Source organism: Elgaria multicarinata, chromosome 7, assembly GCF_023053635.1.
Source record: "Elgaria multicarinata webbii isolate HBS135686 ecotype San Diego chromosome 7, rElgMul1.1.pri, whole genome shotgun sequence".
Classification (NCBI taxonomy): domain Eukaryota; kingdom Metazoa; phylum Chordata; class Lepidosauria; order Squamata; family Anguidae; genus Elgaria; species Elgaria multicarinata.
Window position 1 is genome coordinate 59,810,149 of NC_086177.1, and position 15,207 is coordinate 59,825,355.

The 15,207-nt window shown below is 41.0% G+C and overlaps 1 protein-coding gene across 1 annotated transcript in view; it reads right to left on the reverse strand.

Moving 5' to 3' along the window:
- The window catches only part of CDH2 (cadherin 2), a 147,415-nt gene that overhangs the window by 18,259 nt on the left and 113,949 nt on the right, over nt 1–15,207 (reverse strand). Inside the window, exons 7-11 of the mRNA XM_063130668.1 lie at nt 12,460–12,632; nt 9,260–9,397; nt 8,643–8,828; nt 3,082–3,338; nt 1,170–1,312 (exon numbers count right to left, since the gene is read on the reverse strand). Of these exons, the coding sequence (XP_062986738.1) occupies nt 1,170–1,312; nt 3,082–3,338; nt 8,643–8,828; nt 9,260–9,397; nt 12,460–12,632 (897 nt within the window). The remainder of the gene's footprint in view (nt 1–1,169; nt 1,313–3,081; nt 3,339–8,642; nt 8,829–9,259; nt 9,398–12,459; nt 12,633–15,207) is intronic.

Consider the following 15,207-nt stretch of genomic DNA (forward strand, 5'->3'; position numbering starts at 1 on the left):
ATGTACACAAACACACTAATTACAAGTGAATATAGCTCTAGATAATATGAACTAAATACCAAATATTTATTTCTGACTGCAAAGGCTAACTAAAGCAATTTGCTATGCAAAATTAGGGCTAAGCTGAAACTGGGAACGGGTGGGTAGGGGGGGTCCTTGAAAAAGGCTTCACCAACTGCAAAGAAGTGGTCAATTTCCCCCCCAGAGTGAGGGCAAATGTGTGTATCCTTTCAGAGTGAGGGCAGAAAGCATCACCTTCACTCTGAACTGGCTTTGTGAAGTCATCAATGTAACCAAATCAGATTGCCCTTCAGAGCCTGGGCAGGGACTTCTGCCCCTTTTTTAAATTGACTTTTGCTCACTAAGCAAAATTTGATCGCCTACATGATCCCTGGGATTACTGCACAGAGTCAACTGACTTTCTTAAAAAGATGGAGAAGCAGCTGCCAATTGGGATAGCAAATAGCAGTGAACAGGCCCCAAACAGGTAAATATTTAGATGACTTAGAGATAACAGAACTTCCCAAATGCCTCCATTTTGCACTAAAAAATGTTCATCTGTCAAAATGTGATGCTGCCCTATTAAAATATATATCAATTCAGAAATGGAACAAGTAACAAAGTATGTTCATGAATAAATATTCATGAATACAATTATGCATATTAAACAATCTTGACCTCTTTCAGGAACACTTTTTGCTTCACTCTAAAGTAGCATTTTTTAACTAAGAGAGCAGGACAGTGTAAGTGCCAGATAGTTTCATTGCTTACGTGCCTAAGAAGATTATGCCTAAGAACTTAAACACTTTTTTCAGAACTTTGCAAAACTGGTTGCTGGATCTGATATGGCATTTAGTGTTTTGTTGGTGTTTTTTTAAATAGCCCTGGTCAAGAGCACTTGAAAAAACATTTCTTTTTCAGTCCTTAAGCTTAAACCAATGAAAGCAAATGGGTAAGCCAACAACTGGCTATGAACACAAGAGATAGGAAAACAGTTCAGATTGCTGTATCCCAGATGGGTGGGATATAGATTGTAATGGTGACATTCCATATAGGACAGGAAACTCAGGAGGTCTGCACCTCTTAAGCATGACAAAAATACGACGCTTTGGTGAAAAACATGGCAATGGAAAAAAGCAAATGGCAAACCTTTGAAATTAGATACATACCATTGTCTGAAGCAAGGAAAGTAGCATTATACATGTTATTTTTCACATGTGGTGACTCCCTGTCCAGAACACCAATTGTTGTTATCTGAGCAGTAGAAGGATCAATCTTCAACCAATTGGCAGGATCTGAGAGTTTTGAGTATCTGCAAAAAATTAACATAAAATAGTGTATTTATTTCCAATATGGTTTTATAAAAATGAAGTACAACATCAACATGCTGGCACAAAAAACTAAAATGCATACATCTCAAGATGGACAGAGTTTCAGAATTTTTCACAATATTCTGCTGATCTGAGTCTGCCGTTTTCTGTATTCTTAGGCACATGTACTGGGTGAATGCTGTAGAATATTTAGAAGCCCTGCCATATTATTATTATTATTATTTATTTATTTATTTATTTATTTATTTATTTAGCACCATCAGTGTACATGGTGCTGTACAGAGTAAAACAGTAAATAGCAAGACCCTGCCGCATAGGCTTACATTCTAATGTAGGCATTATGTAACTATTTTACATAAATGTTACATCACTGCCTTAAAAATAAGGCTCATGAATTATTAAGATCCATAATTTTCTGTAGTCATATATTTGGTTGCTATATGAATGCATACTTCACTGTGTTTCAATAGCAATACTACCGGTTTTAGTGAACCCTAAGACCATTAAATCCAGAGCCTAAAATTACCTAGCTGCACCATTGGTTTTAAGCACGTTAAGACCAAACTATCTAACCTTGACTTCTGTTAGCCCTTGCTTCTCTAATGCTCCTGCCTTACACTCCCTCCAGATCCAAGCTTCACCTCTTCTTGCCAGGATTGTGGCCATCAACTTCTTTGGGCTGGTTTTCAGTTTGGTTTAATCTAGATTGAACATATTTCTGTGGTGCAAGGTGTTGAGTACCATTATGGAGCGCCCCCAAGTACTGCTGAGTCCAGGGGAAACCGCTTGTTATCTCTGATCAAAGATTGGAGCTAACATAGGGACTCCTCTTCCCTGCCTCAAGGGCAGGGCTTGGGGAGGGGCCTGCGGAAGGTGCCCATCACTCCATGGGCTGGACTGGGAACCACCACAGGCTGGATTAGGCCTGCAGGCGAAAGGTTGGCCTCCCCGGGCTTAAAGCATTCTTTCTTATAATTATAGCAAGTGAACATGTTTTGCCTATTCCAATCCATGTTTAGGAGAATGCATGCGCTCATACATTCTTATCCCGTCGTTTATTTGCTGCACTATCAAAATGTTGCATTACAGTCTGATAAGAACACACAAGTGTGGGCATAGGAATCGCATCACCTATGCAAGGGAACAACTGCTGCCACTGTGCCACGTCTCTGCCCCAAGCAGCCACAGGGGCTGCTCTTGGCCCCCTAACTTAGCCAAAGAATAGAAGTGTCTCACAAGGGTTACTTCCTTGGTAGGGACATTCTCTCTAGCCCCTTGTACAGCTCTGTCTGTTCAGCTGCACAGACTAAGCAGCTGTTAGGGATGGCTGGAGATAATGAGGACATTCACGTATCTGTCCTAGAATTTCAACTCAGTTAGATATTAGGTATTTAAGCGTAATGTAAACAGAAGGCAGGCTAATTAGCAGGATGCCTCAACTGTTTAAAGTCAATCCATTTTGAGGCTTGCTATGCTACCAAGACCAAAGATAATGCAGGGGCTCCTTCAGTAAGCCAACAAAGAGGACACCATTCTAAGTATTGGAAGTATCAGGCCATGCTGTTCCCAATTGCCCCATTTTCTTCAATTCCATCCAGGGGTTGGGATGGATGGGAAGGCAGGCATGACTTGTCTTTTAACTTCCTGATTTCTGCCCTGCTGTGATGTTAGGGAACCAAAGGAGAGAACCATCAAAGGCTCTCATTTATAGACAAGCAGAAGAATGAGGCAGATATATGCCCTACCGTACCTTAGAGTAGTCTGTTGCATGAAACGATCTGGGTCTTGAGCAGTGAAAGTCGCTAAGAAATTACCAGCAGGCAGCCCTTCCTCCTGACGCACAGTCTTCGTGGCTGGGACAAAAGCTGGGCTCTCATTCACATCAATAACTGTAATGGATACAGTTGCAGTTGATTGAGGAGGATGCTGAATTCCTTTAGCCAAAGGCACTTGGTTTTCTGCAGCTACTGTCAGTATAAACACACTATTGGTCTCGAAATCAATAGGCTGGCAAAAGCAAAATGAGAAATACATGAGTAGTTGCATTAGTCATGGGCTACAGAATTTTTCAACATTTCAAGCACGCTACCCTTCTCGTATATCAGAGATGTTGGGATAACCCCATTTATTTCTAGCGTAAGAGGAAAAAACTTATTTACAGCTTCTTGAAGCAATCACCATCTTTAGGGAATTGTAACTGAAAGGAGAAGCTATTTGCACTGGGCATGACATTAACAACCTCTTCCACTGGGCCTTCTTTGGGGCTGCTACTTCCCTGCAAATGTGCTTACCCTTATCTGGGGTCATTCTGACTGACCCTGGGTAGTAAATTTTCCACTGTACCTAAGGGTGGACCAAATTGGGAGTATCTGTTCCACTTTTGTTTGTGGTTTATGTGTCACAATTCAGCCCCTGAAATGGTTTTGGGGGAGCGGGCTGGTTTCCTTCCCAGAAGCACTTTAGGAAACGAGAATGGTAGCCAAAACTCCTCTGCTGCTGTCTCTGAAGCCACTGGAAAAGCCACTGGCTTTAAAACCCCCCCCCCCCAAAAAAAAACACCAAAAAGACAAGACGCCCCCTGGTGGTAATTGTAAACCCTCTCCTCTCTCACCCCAAACCATATTGCTTCCTCTCCTGTTTTGTCCTCAAAATGTCCCCCCCCCCAAATGAAAACACGAGTCCTAACTGGGCCCGACTTGTTTTAGGGATTCTCACAGCATGCTGTCCTGTACTTAGATCAAACTCCAACTGCCCCTTAGAGTTTGGCCTGGTTCACACAGGATTGTTTTGGAAGGAGAAATAGTAATGTTTGGACTTAGGCCTTAGCTAGACCTAAGGATTATCCCAGGCAAATGGAGGGGTCGTCCCTGCTTGTTCCCGGGATCCCCTGTGTGTCATTTGGATGCACAGGGATGATCCTGGAACAATCCCAAGTTATAAGCCTGGTCTAGCCATGGCCTCTGTTTCAAGCCTGACATACAATATGGAGATGTGGAAGAGATCAATGGGGATTGGATACCTGCTTTTACCTTTCCTCCCCTCCCAGCTGAGCAGTACAGCTCCTACCTGGAAGTATAGGCTAACGTTGCCTGAACAATCTCTTGCTACTCAGGAATAGGCTTAATTGTCCATTTTCTTTACCGAATTCTGGAGTAGGGAAGGACAAGTTTTATGGAATTTCTTTTAGATCATGACTAGATAGTGGTTCCTTGAGTTGAAGAATTGCTGAAAATGCTCCCCTGCCCCCGCACTGCTTATTCTGCTAACTTCAGACACATTTTTTATAGAGAATGGTGAAGGATTGCTTACCAAATACAATACAACTCCTTCAGGAATCATTAAACTGGATTAGAGCTAATAAGGGCTTACTGCTTCTCTGGGGAGTTTCCACCACATTTAATTTATTTACCTAGTTTTACCTTTTTTGCCTTTATTCTGACAGTTTTAAAATAAAGAATTTAATTTGAAACAAACTGAGCTGCTTCAAGCAGATTATACTCTTGAGGCCTTAATTTGCTTTTCTTTATAGAGGTTTGGTTTAATTTCAGCATCTCTGTTTTGTTTTCCATTTCAGAGCATTCTAGTTTGCAACCGTGAGTAGGTCATTTGTGCATGAATTCAAAGCACATGATCATGTGCTTCCTTTTGGCAGAACTTCATACAATTGGTACCTTTGGAAATTTGCAGCCACAGAGCCTGGAAACATGTAGAATGACAGTGTCTCTCTCGTAGGGCATAATTCACATTCCACTGAAACAAGTGGGGTGATTTCCCTTTGATTTCGGTGGTTTGGAAGTTTATATTCACAGATTGTATTGAAAGTTGGTAAAAGGTACATAATACCCCAATTATCTGTAATTTACCAAACTAGAATGTTGGCATGAGCAACAAATTTCATGTTGCAATGTTCTTTCTGGTGAATGGCAATACAAAAGGATCAGGGAAGATGACCTCTCACCCCATCATCCCAGGACATGCAGGGTTTGCATCAGCAACAAAAACACTGCAAAGCAATTGTGGCGCTACATTTTGCCTACTGTTTTTTTTTAGCTTCCAAGATGTATTTGTAGAAATGCAAATGCAGTAATCATGGATATGGTGTACCAGTTTAACCACATGGCTCCAACTAAGGCTCCGCCTGCATGTGACAATGACAAACCTGTTTGTTTAAACCTGGGTCCCCAATCATACTTAAATTGGTGAGTCTGATTTTAAGAGCAAAAGGAGCATGCAAGCAGGAGGCAGGGGGAGGAGTTTGCCTTCTCCCTGCCTCCCTCACACTATCACACTTTTGATAGGGGAAGTGAGCCCAGCTAGGCAAAAATGAAACATGTGGGAGGGGTGGCTGAGTTTAGAGACCTCCCTCCCTCCATTTTGCTCTGAAAACCAACTATCCTTTTTATGTCATTGGGGCACACTTGGGTTTGAATAAGCAGGTCGACTGTCACATGTAGTTTGAACCTAAGTAGTATATCTGGGCATTAATGTCAAGCAAGTGCAGAATGCTGTCAAGTCAAAGAAACGTAAGTCTAGAAATACATCAATCCTGTATCTTTGTCTTAGGATCTGGCCATATCAACCTCATATAAATGAAACCTTTATAAGATCACCAAACCATAGTTAGTTGCTAGTACAGAGCAGGAGCAAAGAAAGTGCATCACACTATGCCCATGGTCTCTTAAGTGTGTTTGAGATAGCTCGGTTAGACCTCTTTCATGCAGGGAACAACACTAAAATACCTTACTGAATTAGAGATGCAAAACAGACAAAACAAGATTGTGGAGTGCTCTCCCCAGTGAGGTCCACCAGATGCCAACTTCATCATCTTTCCTGTACTCCCAGGCATTTAATGGCATATGATGGGGCTTTTTACTGTTAGAGTTTTAATGGGACCTGGTAGTTTTATTACTAATTGTTTTAAACTGTTTTAAACTATTTTAAAATTTTGATATTATGTTTTATCATTGCTCTGAGAGCTTTGGCTGTTGGGTGGTACAGAAATGCAATGAATGAGTGAATATCTTTATTTGGGCTTAGATTGTGCTAAGGTGTATAGATATTTTTTTTTTTAGTTCAATGAAATTCTGCCTGAAAATATTATTATCATAATCATAATAATTATATCCCGACTTTTTCCCCAATACTGAGATTTTACAAATTAAAACATGTACAGTTAAATACAAATAGAGATACACAAAAAATAAAAAATAAAGTTCAACATGGTACAATATTAAAATATTTTAAACATTTAAAAATAATTTAAATATGTTTTTTTTTTTAAAAAAAAAATCCAATACATCAACAACACATCAACAGAGGTCCAAACTACCCCCCAAAGGCCCACAGAAAAAGGAAAGTTTTAGCCTGCCTCTGAAAGCACTTCAGTCTAGCTTCCCTGGGAAGGGAGTTCCAGAGCCCTGGGGCAGGGACAGCTACCGAGAAGGCCCTCTCCCATGTTCTCACCAGGCGTGCCTGTGATGATGGTGGGACCAAAAGAAGGGCCTCCGCTGAAGATCTCAGGGACGAGCAGGCTTGTAAGAGAGAATACGGTCTTTCAGATAACCTGGACCCAAGCCATATAGGGCTTTGTAGGTCATAACCAGTTCTGCACCACCTTCTGGGTCCGCCCCTCTAGGAAGATTTGGAGCCACTGTAAAACAGTGCCTCCAAGTCCTATTCCAGCGAGGCAGCTCAGAACGATACCATGGTCGATGGTATTGAACGCTGCTGAGAGGTCCAGCAGAACCAACAGGGACACACACTCCCCCTGTCCAGTTCCTGGCGTAGGTCATCCACCAAGGTGACCAAAGCTGTTTCTGTCCCATAACCAGATCTGAAGCCAGATTGAAATGGATCTACATAATCCGTCTCATCCAGGAATCCCTGGAGTTGGGAGGCCACCACGTGCTCCAATACCTTGCCAGAAATGGGATATTAGCGACTGACTGTAATACATTGGGGTTCAAGGAGGCCTTTTTCAACACAGGTCATACTACTGCCTCCTTCAGGCAGGGTGGAACCCTGCCTTGGTGGAGGGAGGCATTAACCACTCCACTCACCCACTCGGCCAGTCCCTCTCTGACTGCTTTTATGAGCCAGGAAGGGCAAAGATCTAGCATACATGTGGTGGCTCTTACCTCTCCAAGGACCCGGTCCACATCCTCAGGCTGTACAAATTGAAAAATGTCCAATAACACTGGACAAGCAGGTTACATTCACTGGGTCTGTATTAGCTATAGCATCCAAGTCAGAGCAAGTCTGAGCAATTTTGTTTGCAAAGTGCTGGGCAAGTTGATCACAGTGGGCTGCTGACAGGTATGAATTCTCCTTTTGTGAGCCAGTATGTAAAAGGCCCCTGACCACTCGAAATAGCTCTGCTGGACGGCTCTTTGCAGATGCAATAGTGGCAGAGAAAAATAGTTATTTTTGCTGCCTGTATTGCCACAAAGTAGGCCTTCAAATAGGCTCTAGCCCATGTTTGATTGGATTCGCTCTGAGTTTTCCGCCAACTAGTTGCCACCTCACTCATTTCATCGCCGCCAGCTCCCTAGAAAACCAGGGAGCTGGTGTGGCTCCACTTCATGAGAGAGGACACTCAGGAGTGATCATGTCCACCGCCCTAGTCATTTCTCCATTTCAGAGATTGAACAGGGCTTCGACAGAATCGCCTGCCAAGGCAACAGGAAAATCCCCAAGAGCCGTCTGGAAACCATTTGGATCCATCAGTCTCCTGGAGCAGACCAACTTAATGGTCCTCCAGCCCTACAGAGGTTCTGAGTACTAGCAAGTCTAAACCCTAGTAACAAAACTCCAAAACAACCCTATTTCTGTAAACCGCCCAGAGAGCCCTGGCTATGGGAGCGGTATATAAGTGTAATAAAATAAATAAATAAATAAATAAATAAATATTACTACCCCAACTGAGGTAGATCCAGTAAGAGATTATTTTACTCTATATCTCCAGTTCTTTAGGGCCATTGATGGTAACCACTACATATTGGACTTTCTGTGTTAGGCGTGAGGACTGGAGCAGCTTAAAAAGTTTTGGGCTCCTGAAAATAGAAATAGATCATATGTTCCTTTGAACAGCCTAGCCAGGTTCTTAAAAATGCATAATCTAGAATGGCACTACGGGCACATGTAGGGAAGCTTCCAAAAGATGAATGTCACCCTTTCAAAAGAGGCAGGATATACATATATTTTAGTATCTACTCCTAATCTGCCTCACAGATTTAACAGCAGGAGCTGTTTAATATTCAGCGCTCTACCATTTATCTGCTTTTGCTTTATTTGGCGAATTGTATCACTTACCTTTACAACAGTTACCAACCCATCATTGCTGTTTGGATCAGTGAGAATGGTAAACCGGCCTGTGGGATCCCCACTAGTCATTCGGTACTTGGCGTTCCAGGCAGGAGTGTGGGGCTGATCCTTATCTGTCACAGTCAGATTAGCTACTATAACATCCACTCTATTTTCAGGGACTTCACCATAGAACTGAAATCATAAGGCACACATTATTACGCCTTGGGCATTGTAGTACCATATAATCATCAGCAACCCTGAGAATCCCTCAAGTCCAGCTTCGTTCACTCCGACCCACATGTTAATCAATTTGTATAAATAAATGTGGCCAGTTCTTCAGTACAGGGGAACAACCTTCTACCATGCAGTAATATGAGCTATCATATCAAGCCACAGAAACAAAAACTAAAAAGTGGTTTTGTACTTCAGCTAGATGCTATCATTTTGGCTCAGTTTAATGTGGTCTTTTAACAGGCAGATATGGCCTTAGTTAAACCACTGAAATCCATTGGGTGATCTAATAAATCGCAAACATATTAAATCCATTTGGGCGCATCAGCAAAAATCTGTCTTAAGTAAGGGCTATTCACATACTTGATCCCCTTTCTTTACCGCTGACTTACAATCATGGCAGTGAACTCTGGAGGGTTGTCATTGACATCTGTCACTGTGATGACGGCAGTTGCTGTGTTTGAAAGACCATATGTTGGATTTCCTTCCATGTCTGTTGCTTGAATTATTAATGTATACTGTTGTACTTTCTAAAAAAGAAAAAGAAACCACAAAACGACACCAACAGGAGTTACAGACAGAGCCACCACTTCAAGAGGACAGCAGGTGTTCAATAAATTGTGCTTTGCCATGCAATGAGCTTATCACGCTGCTCGTTCTCGTTAACATCGCTTGAACTGACGAGTGCCTGATTTGCAACCATGGATTGCATCTAACTACACTGCACTCCAAGAATGTTTGTTTTGGGAGGCTTATAATTGGAGAGGACTGCATCTAGCAGCAGTACCTTGAACAGCAAGCAGTCGTCACCTTCTAACCGTCAGGAATGCTTTTGAAAAACAAAAGCAAAATTTGGACTAACATTTAGTTTAACAAACCAAATTGGGGATGGGTATTTTAAAAGAAGGTTCATCGGAGCCAAGCATGGGAGGGCACATTCTTGGCCAATTGATTCAAACTGCCAAGGCTTTGTTGTGGGGAGCTTAACAGCAAAGGCAGTAGCGGCAACTTCTCAGTATCACTATGGAAACTGGTGCAGGCAGGCCTCACAGAAACTTAGTTACTGGAAGAGAAACCCAAACCCAAATTATTTCCGTAAACGTCCAACATTAGGAATGAGAGAGCTCTTCTTTGTCAATAGCACTGCAAGCTTCAGTTGCTTTTTGTTTTGTTAAAAAACAGCCTTTGGTAGTAAGAATGTGCATTCTTAAATCACTCTTGGAATTAAGCCAGGATGAGAGGCTCACCCTCCTCCTCAAGAAGAGGAATTGCTGGAATTCTCTGTTAAGGGATTATACTTTTTCCCTTAATCGTTTGAAAATTCATTTTCATACAGTGTTTACTTGAGACACCTTGATAATTTGTCTGGCTTTGCTGATAGGGTCTGTTGTCAGATGTAAATAAACATTATTTCCCTTACTATTACTGATTTGGAATTCAGCACTTTAACGCTTCTTAGATTGGAAGGGTGATATTATTGCCAGGAATTCACTTTATCTTCCAAGAAGGGAACTGGTAAAGAGGAAGCATTTTGTTTTTTCTCTGAAATGTCCCTGCCTTGAGTACTTATTAAAAGAAGCTGAAGAGATTTTTGTGAAAATGAATATATTTTGTAGAAAATGACTTTCCGTGAGAATCAGCTATTTGCCCTACTCCCTCTGCCACCAACCACCTCTTTAATTTTATTTTGTGTTCGAATGATGTTCTGATTTTTTCTCCATTTGTTAATGTGATATAAAATAATAAACTTGTTTTCTATACAGAGACAAGCGATTTAGGGGATGCTGAGTTATTTAAATAATTTCCTTTCACTTTAAAGTCTTAAGTTGATTATTCCTATTCTTTAAAACATCTGCTGTCTAGACATATTTTGAAGTATATTTACCTTCCAAGTAAGTAAAAAGAAAATCAGAATAAAACAGAACAGGTTATCATGTATACAAAAGTTCAGAAACTGGTAGGGAGCATGATCAGCCATAACAAGAAAGAGGGATAAAAACCTGATGTTTTGCTTTTAAGTTCCATTGGTTTTTTGGGGACTTAAAACATATGTAACTACACAGAGCTCTGGCTCAACATGATTCAGCACACATGTGTTCCACAAGCAGAAAGTAGATGTACTGGAGAAAGGTGCTTATTTATTTTTTATTTATTTATTTATTACATTTTTATACTGCCCAATAGCCAAAGCTCTCTGGGCGGTTCACAAAAATGAAAACCATAATAATGCTTATTGATTAAGGGCCAAAACAGATGTGACATTAACTGTGTGAATTTATTTAACATTAACATTTATCTTTCCCTCTTTAATAATATTAGGTTTGGGAGTGGTTGAACAGAATTGAGACCAGTGTGTAGAGAGCCTCAGCCTTTCTCCTCAGATAATGGTCCTGACAAAATACTGTTCCTCACAATTGCTATTCGCTGTAGGATAGAAGCTTCCAGTTGGTGCAAATGAAAGTTTCCCTCCAGGGATTAAAAGCTTCTTGTGGAGCGGGGGTAGTGATTTGCACTGGGACCATGGTATAGGCAGAAAGGGAGAGACCCTCTTCTCCATTTGCCACAGTCCTGATTCTGCTTGCCCCACTCAGCTGCTATTGTTAAAGAATATACAATATCTCTCTCTATCTCTCTATATCTATCTATCTCCCGGGTTACTTGCCTTTTATGACAAGCCATACCTTTTGTGGGAGCCATTTTGAAGTAGCGCCTAGGAGAGTTTCTCAGATTGCCAAATGTGTCCATGGGCCCAAAATGTTTGCCTGCCTCTGCTTTAGAAGATGCTTTCATTTTTTGTGTGAAGCGTATACTAACTTGTCCTTGAACTCATTGGGTTATATCCAGATTTAGTCATACTTACAGTAGACCTACTCAAATTAATGGAACTTAACCTGCTCAAGAGACTGACCACAAGGCCAAGGTAAAGTCCAGAGACATTAATGGGAAATGAAGATGACAGCAGTTGGAGGCCCTAACTTTTCTTTGAAACAATCCCAGCTGCTGGCAAGAAACTGGTTACCATTTTTTTTAATGGTAGGGATAGGTGTCCAGAAGGTGCACATGGCCATGAATACCATATTACCTACCCGTTCTAAAGAAGTAGTTCTAAAAAGTAAGAAGTTTAGCTTCAGAGTCTAATGTTTATTGCACAAAACGTAAAGATCCTTCACTGGTATTTTAACCTTGGTGTTGTGCCAAGGTATTAAAATCAAACCAGGATTCTATTTCAGGATAATATTGTTTCATTAATAAAATTAACAAATGAGCAAACAAACCGATTAAGTAAATTTGGTAATAAGATATTGCTTTCAGATTTAATAACCTGAAATGAGGTTAATAAAATGTAGAAGGAAATTAGCACCACCATTGCTCCAGGAGCTCTGAGCAAGGACATACAGAAGGCACCGCAAGAAGGCCCAGTGCTGGAAATGGCTATGGTACTACACCCAAGTGGCTTTACACTCCAGCAAACCAAGTAGGAATAATAACTTTACAAAGATGATCTGCATAAATGTCTACATGGGCATGAAACATTAGTAGTCACATATATGAGGCAAGTATCTAAAAATGTGCACTAGAAGACCCGCCTTACCTCTCGGTCAAGTCCAGCCGCAACTGTGATAATATCACCTGTTTCATTGTTGATTGTAAACATGTTTGGGGAAGGGGTGCTTGGGGCTTGTGACAAGATTCTGTATCTTAGCATTCCATTCAATGCATTTGGGTCATCAGCATCAATTGCAGTAACAGTCATCACATAGGTTCCTAACGAAAGAACAAAAAATCCTTGGGGTTAAATAAACAGTTTGCTCAGATTACACAAGGTCACTCAGAAGCTCCAAACTTAGCCTAAACATTTACTTCCTCTGTCAAAACACTTCACATTCCTTCTCTTATTCAAACCACATACTTTCCCCCAAGGCCCGTGATTAATAAGGGACCACAGAAGATAAAAAAAACAACAACACTTGTGTTTATAAAATATACAAATTCATGTGTTTCTGAAAACATTATCTTGGCAATCAGGCATTATTATTATTATTATTATTATTATTATTATTATTATTATTATTTCAGTTCCAGAACACTTGGAATGAAGATGTAAACTCTCACATTTATATAGCTGTCTCCCTGACCCAGCCCAAATGAATAGCATTGTGCATAAGAAAGTGTTAAATTTCCAATGTAGGGTGAATGTTGATTTTGTAGAAAGATAATGCTTGTCAGTTCAGTATACAAGTCCATGCACATAAAGGGCATTTCTGGTTACCCTTTAACTCCCTTTACAAAGCTGACTTTTAAAAGAATGATGACTCGTTGGCATGTAATAGTGGTATACTGTGTTCTGCATTAGGATGAAAGGCCATATCTGCAATGGGAAATTAAGAAAGGGAGCAATCTCCTACTATACACACAGACACATCTTGCATCATGCACAAAGACTGAGGAAGATTGGACAGGGAAACAAATACGTCTCCTTAACAGTCTCATCTGAGCATCCATAAGCTTGAAACAACAGCAGACATATGGAAAGACAAAGAGGGCCACCCAACTCCATTACAAGCAGCACAAATCATTGGATCGATATCTTTCTCATTTCAACAACCTCATTTTACGAAACCAAAAAGTAACTCTGCCATTTAGCATGTTTCACATCCAGATGAATAAAACGTACGGTATTTTTTTCTGTTCCATGTACCTTTCCCCAAATATCTGCTAATGAGGAATTCGATACTGAAGTTTGGAATGTGTTTGGGAGTATTCAATGATATCCATTCTCTCTGGATTTACACGTTTACAATAAATCACGCCTTTAAATTCCCTTGCTAATATAATTTCACTCTCCATTAAGTGAAATTAAGCGTTAAGCAGAGGTGGGTGACCTGCAACTTCTGGCCAAATTTCAACCCTCCTCGGCATGTGATCACTTCAGACCTCTGGCAGGAGCCATCTTGTCCCTTCCCTGCCAGACTGCAGTGGGGTGGGGAAGAGGCAGAGAGAGAAATGGGGGTAGCAACAAGAGAGAGAAAAGGGGGCGGCAGAAAGAGAACAGGGGTGGCCCACCTGCTTTTGGCTTTGGTTTCACTTTTGTTGCTGGCTTTGGCCCTGCCCACCACCACATAAACCCCCGACAGACTATCTGGGAGGGAATGCAGCTCCCAACAACAACAGCAACAACAACTTTGTATTTCTTTAAACGTTAATGAGCAAATTATATTTGGAGCATGTATATACCTCAAAGTAGCTTCTTTTAATTCAAGTTGACCTTTGAAAATAGGAGCACATGGTCTTAAACCCATATTGAAGCACTCAAATAATGGCTGTGAGCTTTTGTTCATTAAAAGGCAGAACTATGTAGCACAACTTTGGATCTCTCCAAACTGGGAGAGTGGGCATCAAAATGGCAAATGTGGCTCAGTGTAAACAAGTGTAAAGTGAAGTCCGCTGGGGCAAAAAATCCCAACTTCACATATACACTGATGGGATCTGAGCTACCAATGACTGACCAAGAAAAAGTTCTTTGGTTTGTGGTGGACAGCTCAATTAAAATGTCAACCCAGTGTAAAAAAGGCAAATTCAATGTTAGTCATAATTAGGAAAGCAGTTGAAAATAAAACTGCCAAGATCATACTCCCCTAATACAAATCTATGATGTGACCACACTTAAAATACTGTGTATAGTTCTGGTCACCACATCTAAAAAAAGAACATTGTAGAGTTGGAAAAAGTGCAGAAAAAGGCAACTAAAATGATAAAGGGGTTGGAGCAACTCCCCTATGAGGAAAGGTTACAACAACTGGAATCGTTCAGCCTGGAAAAAAGGAGGTTAAGGGGAGACATAATAGAGGTATACAAAATTATGCCTGGTGTGGAGGAAGTGCATAGGGAGACATTTTTCTCCCTCTCTCAAAATACTAGAACCCAGGGTCATCCCGCGAAGTTAACTACGCTTCCCTCAGCTGTAATATGGAGATAATACTATATTAAGAGTGTTGTTGAAAGTATTTCAATAAGATGATATATGTAAAGAGCTTTGAACATTTTAAAAGCAGTACATATAAATGCTAAGTGCTACTATCAGCCTTCCGTTCACAGAACATGCCATACCCCAACTCTTGGCCCCTTTGTGACTTAACAATCATGATGATGCCATCACAATCCTTTGGGCTTTGAAAGCAATTCTGCTTGGATGAACCTAGGGCCTCAGCTAGACCTACATGGTCTAGTGCGACGGAGGGGTGAAGATCTTGCGATATTTTCATCGAAAGATCTCCCCCTGTTTACACGTGGCGCACGATGACCTCGGAGGGAGAGGATGTTAAGGTCGCCATTTATTTAT